Source organism: Austrofundulus limnaeus, unplaced genomic scaffold (assembly GCF_001266775.1).
Source record: "Austrofundulus limnaeus strain Quisiro unplaced genomic scaffold, Austrofundulus_limnaeus-1.0 Scaffold44, whole genome shotgun sequence".
Taxonomy (NCBI): domain Eukaryota; kingdom Metazoa; phylum Chordata; class Actinopteri; order Cyprinodontiformes; family Rivulidae; genus Austrofundulus; species Austrofundulus limnaeus.
In genome coordinates, this window is record NW_013952446.1 from 1,601,437 (window position 1) to 1,610,295 (window position 8,859).

Sequence of the window (8,859 nt, forward strand, 5' to 3'; positions counted from 1 at the left end):
TCTATCCATCTATCCATCCATCCATCCATCCATCCATCCATCCATCCATCCATCCATCCATCCATCCATCCATCCATCTATCTATCTAGCTATCTATCATATATTCTCTAAAAAATATTTTTGGTTTGTCATGAGGAGTTTCAAACTTTGGCAACTCAGAAAAGGAAAGCATTTCTTGTCCCAGGCTGTGCTCAGTTTGGGTGAGGGACTGCTGACCTGGACTGGGGAGATTGTTGACCAGTAATAGAAGCACAGAACGTCCAAACTCACAGACACCTTCTGGTTTTCATGGTCAACAAAATACCTTGCCCACGTAGACCGAGTAGGCCAGGTCCTTCAAAGGATGTGGCCCCTGAATTTGGGAATAGATTTAATCTTCTTCTAGTTGAAGACTGGAACTGATGTAAACCTATGGGTGATCAATGAGTAAAAATTCAAATAGCCAAGCTTATCAGTCCAACTGTACCATTAATGGTTATACATGAATTATACTGAATGCAAATCTAGCTTTAACACACAAGAAAAATAATAACTATCAAATATGTTCAGATTTATGCAGAATAATCAAAGATCAAGCTGGAAATAGGAATAGCAAGTTAAAACAAATTTAAAAATCATACATGGATTTTCAGTATACATTATTTTATTTTATATCATTTATTTTATTTTATTTACTGTTATTTAACCAGGCAAGTTCCAGTGAGATCTCAGATCTCTTTTCAAGGGAGGCCTGGGCCTGAAGCCAACCTAATTGTACATGTTCTTAGGGGAAATATTAGCATTATTATTAGTAGTACAGTGGATACAATAAATCAGATTCAAGTTTAGCACTCACAGTATTAGTTTACAGCACAGCCATTCAGAAAACAGAAGATTTTTTTTTTTAAAATACAGCAGCCACTACTTAAAGATGATAGGATTGTAAGTTACATATTAGAATTTGGTACTATAAGATTTAAAGGAGATTGGGGGAACTGAGAAGATGAGAGAGAAATAAAAGAGATTATTACAGTAACAAGAATGAGATTTGGACACAAGACATTCGGGATACAGCGTGATAGGATGTCAACACTGTGCAGATAGTGAAAAGCAGAAAACTCAATTTAGTGTGTCAGAAATATAAGAAAGAAGATAAATGATGGATGAATTTAGAAAGGATAAAGAAACATTTAGTGTTATAAATATAGCTACTATAGAAAGAATCAGGAAGTAAAACTATTCAAATTCCAATTAGGTTCATAAGGAAAACAAAGTTGATTCAATATAATTATGGATAATACACACAAACATTTTGACCCACACTCCATTCCAGTAAGTAGCGGTAATACACATCATGTACCAAGCGACAATAAACCCAAATGAAGAAGAGAGGAAGAAGAAGCTGCGGCGGTCTTCAGAAAATTCCCTTGCGGAACGGAAAGCTCGGTACTTTGATTCAACGAGCACATTTTTTTGACGGACTTAGAGGCTGTCGTGGTACTGTAACTAAACTAAGGTAACAATTTTAGTCAAAGTCATCGTTATTTATCGGAAGTGACACTTGCGTTTATAATCCAGTAATATTGTAAGATGTAGGAAGAATATTTATTTATTCATATGCAGCTGTTTAGTTCGTGCTGAAGCGAAAATATAACTTAGCTTAGTTAGTCATTACAGATTAAGCTAGCAGCACAAAACNATATATATATGTACACAGACACAAATAAATGGCTGATCAAATGTAACAGACACAGGGCAAATACAGCTGAGCCTGGCACACAAGCACACCTACCTGCATGGCAAAATCCTCACAACATCATTAGGTTTATAACCTTCAATGCAGACAGCACAGTTGTCAAAGTCCGACTCAGTTTCCTAAACACAAACAAAACACAAAAATGAAGATTAATTCTCAAATAAATCCAATGTATGCTTCAGAAATCAGATACATAATATTGTTATTATTCTACAACTGACATATTTCTGTAAATAAAAAAAAAGATCTTTAAAAATGATCGAGAAGTTAAAAAAAAGATCTAGTGGAAGAGAAAATTGTGCTGTGCACACACAAATATATCTGCATCAACTCCATGTTTTTGCTTCTAGCTGTACTGCAGTTTAGGGGAAACTGATTTACCTTGTCTCCTTTCTTTAAGGTGCGCACTTGAAGTTTACTGATGGCCTTTTTAGCAGCGTCTCCCAGGCGCCTCTGCAGACACAAATCACTTATTATTACTTCAGGAGTCAAAAAGAAAATATTGTTGGACAAAAATGGTTTTAATGACCTGAAAACTGTTCTGGTATCACACAGATCACTTATAGGTTACAACTGTTATGGTTTCAACTAAAAAAAAATCTATAAAAATTATTAGCAGAAATTGCTATGGTTATCCAACAAATATAGCGTTTTTATCAGTTGAAATTATTAAAAATTCATGGTTTGATTGGTTATAGTATTTTACAAGTAATGTATAAAGCTCATAAAAAAATACCATCAAATATTCAGTTAAAATTTGTTGAGAGACTTCCGGTCGGAACACCAACAAGATGGCAATGTGAGTGAAAGGCTCCCAACAGAACCTGAGAATTTGTTAAAATACTCCCATATTAAGCAAGAAATAAACGAGCTTACTGAGTTAACACATAAAGGGAGTTACTTTTCTACCAAAATATTGACTAAGAAGCAAACTGCTGAAGCGCACAACTCAAATAGCCAGATAGCAGTTGAAGCCAACGTGTGACTACAATCAAGCTAACTCGAGGAGAAATGGCTGATCTGGATGTGATATCGCAAGAAATAAAAGGTTTCCACCCAGAAAATAAAGGACAGCTAGAGGCCATCAAAGAGGAGATCACCAAGATAAATACCAAGATGGACGAAGCTGAAGATAGAATTGAAGGAGTGGAAGAGAAAATCCAAATCTTTGAGGAAGTAATGATGGAGATGCTAAAGCTAAACCAGAGAATGGAAGAAGGGTTGACGGACCTGGAAAACAGAGCAAGATGTGAAAACATTCGGATCTACGGCATACCTGAGGAGGCAGAGAAGGAATCGCAGACAACGATTGCCTTTGTGGAGGGTCTGCTTCGCGACGGCCTGGGCCTAGCTGAGTGTGAACCAGACCTGCTAACCGAAAGAGCGCACCGCTCGGCGGGACCAAAACCACCAGACGACGCTCCGCCACACTCCATAATTGTCAGGTTTCTAAGCTTTAAAACCCAAGAAATTATACTCCGTACCGCCTGGCGGGGGAAAGGTTTTACGTGGAAAAACCACAAGATAAATCTCGACCACGACTATCCATACCTGATCATTAAAAAGCAAAGGGAATATGCGGATATTAGGAGAGTTTTGAAAGAAAATCAGATCCAGTTCCAGACTCTTTCCTGCCAGACTGCGGGTGAAGTACAAAGATGGAGCGCAAGTCTTTAACACAGTCAAGGAGGCATCCAAAGATCTGATCAGCAGAGGCTTCTCCATTAAGGTGGTTAAACCCCCAGAAACAATGATGGAACAAATTCAGCAGTTTGCATGGAAAAAAGTGGAATCAAGAGTGAAGAAGAACCCATCCAAGACCGGACTCAGCCACATCTACAAAGAAAAGCTGCGTGCCTTCAGACGAACCTCTCCAACACAATCAACACACTAATGAACTAGTGCGGGTGCTACTTTATTGTTGTACTACATGACATGAATGATAAACTGAAAAGCCTCAAATGCCATTCCCTTCAGCAAATTGTTGTGTTTATAAAGAGTTTGTCTGGTCCCAAATGAGGCAGTGGTCATGTCCCCCTAGTGGTCTGACTTAGTTACTGTTTGCAATCGATCTTTTCGGTGTCCCATGCATAATGTCTGTTATTTTGACAGGTAAAAGATTTGTACTTGTAAATTTTATTCGTACTTGTAAATTTGATTTGTACTTGTAACGTGGCAAAGTTGTAACTTTTTAACTTGTATTTGTAACTTAAAAACTTGTATTCTCACATAAGAATTGTACTTGTAAATTTGATTCATACTTGTAAATTTGATTCGTACTTGTAAATTTGATTTGTACTTGTAAATTTGATTCGTACTTGTAATGTGGCAAAGTTGTAACAAATTTATGTACATTTATAGACTTACATGTACAAATTTAGACTCTTACACATACAATAATTCTGACAGTTATCTTATCCCATTGTTTCTAACAAAGTTTGAAGGAAAACCATGCACTAAAATAATAACAAGACTATACAATGGTATACAGCTATGTAAACAAGAAAACACAGATTACATTAAGAAGAAGTGGGAAAAAGAAGAAAATGTGAAAATACCTGAGGAAAATTGGGGAAAAATTTGTCAAATACAATGATTGTCTACTGGATCAAATATATGGCGAGAATTTGGATGGAAGAATGTGATAAGATTTTTTAGGACACCAGCACAAAAACTATACCAAGGTGCAGGAAAAGATTGTTGGAGACTCTGTGGTAAGGCTAAGGCCAATCACTACCATATTTTTTGGAACTGTCGAGTTATTCGGGACTATTGGATTAAACTTCACAAACATATTAATAATGTATTTGTCTCAAACATTCCTTTTAAGTGGGAGACCTTATATCTAGGAGACTTGACTCTGAACCATTGGGATGCACACAATAAAAAATTACTTTATATGTTACTAGTGGCTAGCAAAAAAGCAATAACCAAAAAATGGTTTAAAACTGAGCCACCAACCATTGATGATTGGATTGACACAGTACATGATATATTCTTAATGGAAAAACTGTCCTACTCACTCAAAGTGCAAATAGATAAATTTTATTCAATCTGGACTAAATGGACTGCATATGTGAAACCCATCAGATCTGACTTTGTATAATTACATCAGTGAGCGGGACTGAATGTCTTTGTTTCGTTTTTCGTTGATCTCAATTTGGACTTCGCTAGTGTTTGTAACGCCCCATTCTCTTAACCCCTTGGATCTCCATTTCTCCGGGACCATGCACGCCCCCCCCCCACCCCATTTATCTATTTATTTATACAGTATTTTTTATTTTTCTCTGTTGTTTTGTTTGTTTGTTCTGTTTTATATTGTTGATGTTGTTCAAAGGGAAATGGAAATTATGTACAAAAGACATGTTTCTCACTGTTCAAGTACTTTTCCAATAAAAATAAAATTACAAAAAAATGTGTTAAGAGAGAAAGTCATTATAAATTAAGGGAATAGAGCTTTTTCTTTTTAAACCAGTCTGAAGGGGCAATGTACTGTAACTGAAGAAATACATTTGTGGGTTAGTCATGCATCATAAAAACCTCTAAAGCAATATTTTATGTTAATAAATTAAGTTGAAATTATTGAGAAAATACACCATTTGTAGTATCTAGCAGAAATAAGATATCTGATGTTTTTGTATTTTTTTTAACAAATATACAGACTAATGAAGATTTAGATCATACCTGGTTGCGGTCTCGTGCATTGGCATAGCGGAACCTCTGGATGTAGTAGAAGACGAGCCAGGCCAGAGAGATGATCATGAGGACGATGAAGGAGATGGAGACAAACACCACCGATGTTCGGCTCACGTACTTCTGCAGGTTGCGGGTTCCCACGGTGATGTGCATCGTGACCATAATGTGCCGCTCCAGCAAGGCCACGATCTCACGGCCTTTAGGCTCGGGGATCATGATGGCTACGATGTTGTCTGAGTCTGTGCAGCACAAATAACAGATGAATACCAAAACAAAGACATTGTTCTAAGTATGGGTGTAAATAACATATTATAGTGTCATACTTGGTAACAATACAATCAGTGCAGTAATAGTCCAGAGAGTAACAGCGCCCTCTACTGAAGCATGTCATACTGGGAAGTAATCCTCTGAAATATTTGATGAAAAAACGTCAAAGTTTAATTTTTTTTTCATGAATAAATTCAAAATAGCTGGCATGTCACAGCCTGGTAAATTTGTATGTTTTATTATGAAAGTGGACTTTTTGAAGTATTCATTCTTTTCAATCTACCTAGATTTCACATGTTTAATTTCAAACTACCCAAGTTTAAAGACATAGGTTGATACAGATTTACAGTTTAAGGCCCACCCTGCAGTAACAATAAATCTGCTACGTGTAACAATCACTGATAGTAATTCCATTTAAATTACAGTGTGTTTTTCCACAATATGCGAACCAACATGACGCTCAATGCCTCACAGTCAACATGTGCTGCTCATTTATGGAGCCCCAAAGGCTAGATGTTACTCAGTTAAAAGTTACATGCAAATGTCTTAATTAATTTTTTTAAAGGCTTTAAATTTGGAAGCTATCGTTGTGTTAGACCCAGTGTGATGTGGAATTTTGAGCCATTTGCTGGGAGCTCACACAGAGCAGATCAACACAATCCTCTCTATGTTTGAGAGGCTCCCTGCCAGCCACCATCTGGTGGTTTGCTCGTTCCATACGATGAAGCGTTTCTGTTACAGTCAGAAACTTTCTGCCCCTGAAAGACATCTGGAAAGGAAAACTGCATTTACAGTGTGCCATCTCTACGCTGGCGTTTAGTGCAAACTGACTTTATTTTACTGTATGTGTAGCAAAATGCAAACGCATCTGAAGACACAAAGAAATGATAAACACTTTGGTCCTACTGATCAAAAGCAGTATACTTCAGGGATCAGGGTCTTTTCACAAACTGTGAAATCTGTTTGTCAGTTTTAAAGGTCCAACACTGGTTTTAGCTCCAACACATGGTGGGAGAATTACACAGGAATGACTTATTGCTTTCCAAACAAAGAAACAAAGCTCCATCTATAATTAAGGTGGACGATTCCAAGTAGCAGAAGTTACATCCTATCTCCCTCCTCTGCTGCCTGTTTATGACAGTGGCATCCTGGAGCCAGAGGAAGCTCCCTGTGGGGCTTCATTTCATCTACTGGTCCCCAGAAACAGCACCTCTGTACACTGACACGTTTACTGAGGCACGGTTGTTTGAATCTAACAGATAAGGAACTTTTTGAGAATTTAACAGCGATGATTTTTAGCTGTCACTCTTATTCCTTCAGGAAACAGGTTTGGTTTTGCATGTTTTTTTTTTGTATATTTTTGCCTGTTTTTATGTTTTGTTTTGTTTCTTTTTAAGTTAATCTTATTCAACTACCTATCTACTTCTTACCAACATGGGATTTTTTTTTCCAATGAGGTCAGATGGTCGATGAGTGCACTGAAGCAGGTGGAACAGGAGTCCGTGACAACACATCAATGTTCCATGTTTTGTACAGCTCTACGGTTTGCACAAGTGTAACTTTAGAAACAAACACTTTAAGCTGCAGGTTTATGGTTTTATTAAGCGTGGCCATATGGTGCTGTGAGGAAATCACCATGATGCACTCTGCTGTTTTTGCAAACACACAACGAAACCGCATCCCTTTATGTCCCAAGGTAGATAAGCCAAAAGGACAAAACTGTTTTACTCAAACTTCACTTTTGCAGGATAAACTAGATTTTTATAACCCATAGAGACAAGGGAGGGTTCAAAATGCCCCTGAGCCTCAAATCTTATCTTCCTCAGTCATGCAGTTAGATGAGATAAAAATAGAACCTCTAAATCAGGGAGACGATGCCAGAGGCCAGGTCTGGACAAGTGAGAAATACAGTATGTGCTTTCAGAACCATTAGGTCAAAAATATGGAAGCAGAAAAAGAAACATGTAATTTAGTGATTTTTTGACACAAGGAAACATGTTTACATGAAACTTGCTCCATTTAAGGTAGAAGCTTTGCACACAGTTGAAACAAGTTTTATCACAATGACCTAACTTTATGACGTGTCAGACGCCGTTTGAGCATCTGTTGCTGTGTACACTTGTTTGGCTCATTTGAAACAGTTGGATGTGGTTGCCACAGCATTATGAAAAGTACCAGCAAGACAAGTACCATTGAACTGGAAAAGGTTAAAAACCTACACATCCACACTAATGACAAAAAGTTTATGAAGTACGAAAGAGGTGCTGCACTACCACGAAAGGCTGAAACACAACAGCAGCTTTTTATCAGACATCATTAACATACCCATATATGGTGTGTAAAATTATTGATCAAACCTTTTGACATATGACAACCATTTTTGCGCCAATACACACAATTTAAACGTCAGATTTGTGTTTTTTTCCTTTGCAAGAGCAGTTCAATTTGCCCCTATAAAATCTCAGTTTTTTTAGAGAATTAAAATGCAGGAAAGAAAGTGCAGTTGATTTTTATTCAGGCACTTAGAACGTCTAAGACATGGAAGACAGAGAATCTTCACCAACGACACCCATCACATCAAACGATACCACTGGGATCACTTAGCACAATCGGATGAATGATAAAACAAACCAACAGCCAGTTAACAGCCAGTGATCACATCTTTACTGCAACATGTAAAAAAAAGACAAAAAGCTACACACTTTTCCTTCTCTTTCCTCTTCATACTTTTATAGTAAGGGCTGCACGATAAGGGCCAAACTGGGTACTTCTGACTGACACTTTTATGTGATTTAACTGAGGTTTTAGGAAGCATTTATTATCTGAAATTGCCCAATCTTGGCTATAACCTACTAACTAATAATACTAATACATACCCCAACATAAATCATATAAATAGTCTGTTCTTTTTTAATGTACTGCTTAATGAATGCCAGGATGTCTTTCAAACAACGTAGATGCATAGTAAAGTAAAAATTAAACATTAACACAAGATTTTTTTTAAAAAAAGTCCATAAATCTAATGAAACTTTTCCGTTCACCTCCTTGAGAGAAAGCTATAGCTGTAACTTTGTACAATGTATTTGGATTTTTTTATTTGAACTAACTTTGTTTTTGCTTTTTTAATTTTGTGTGTGTGTATGTATGTATGTGTATATATA

At 36.9% G+C, this 8,859-nt stretch overlaps 2 protein-coding genes across 2 annotated transcripts in view; one reads left to right on the plus strand and one right to left on the minus strand.

Moving 5' to 3' along the window:
* Positions 1-8,859, minus strand: part of rnf150a (ring finger protein 150a) — a 21,608-nt gene that overhangs the window by 3,901 nt on the left and 8,848 nt on the right. Inside the window, exons 2-4 of the mRNA XM_014007799.1 lie at positions 5,420-5,670; positions 2,117-2,188; positions 1,772-1,854 (exon numbers count right to left, since the gene is read on the minus strand). Coding sequence (XP_013863253.1) covers positions 1,772-1,854; positions 2,117-2,188; positions 5,420-5,670 — 406 coding nt within the window. The remainder of the gene's footprint in view (positions 1-1,771; positions 1,855-2,116; positions 2,189-5,419; positions 5,671-8,859) is intronic.
* Positions 1,401-8,859, plus strand: part of znf330 (zinc finger protein 330) — a 21,916-nt gene continuing 14,457 nt past the window's right edge. The window contains exon 1 of the mRNA XM_014007800.1: positions 1,401-1,495. The gene's annotated coding sequence lies outside the window, so the exon portion shown is untranslated. The remainder of the gene's footprint in view (positions 1,496-8,859) is intronic.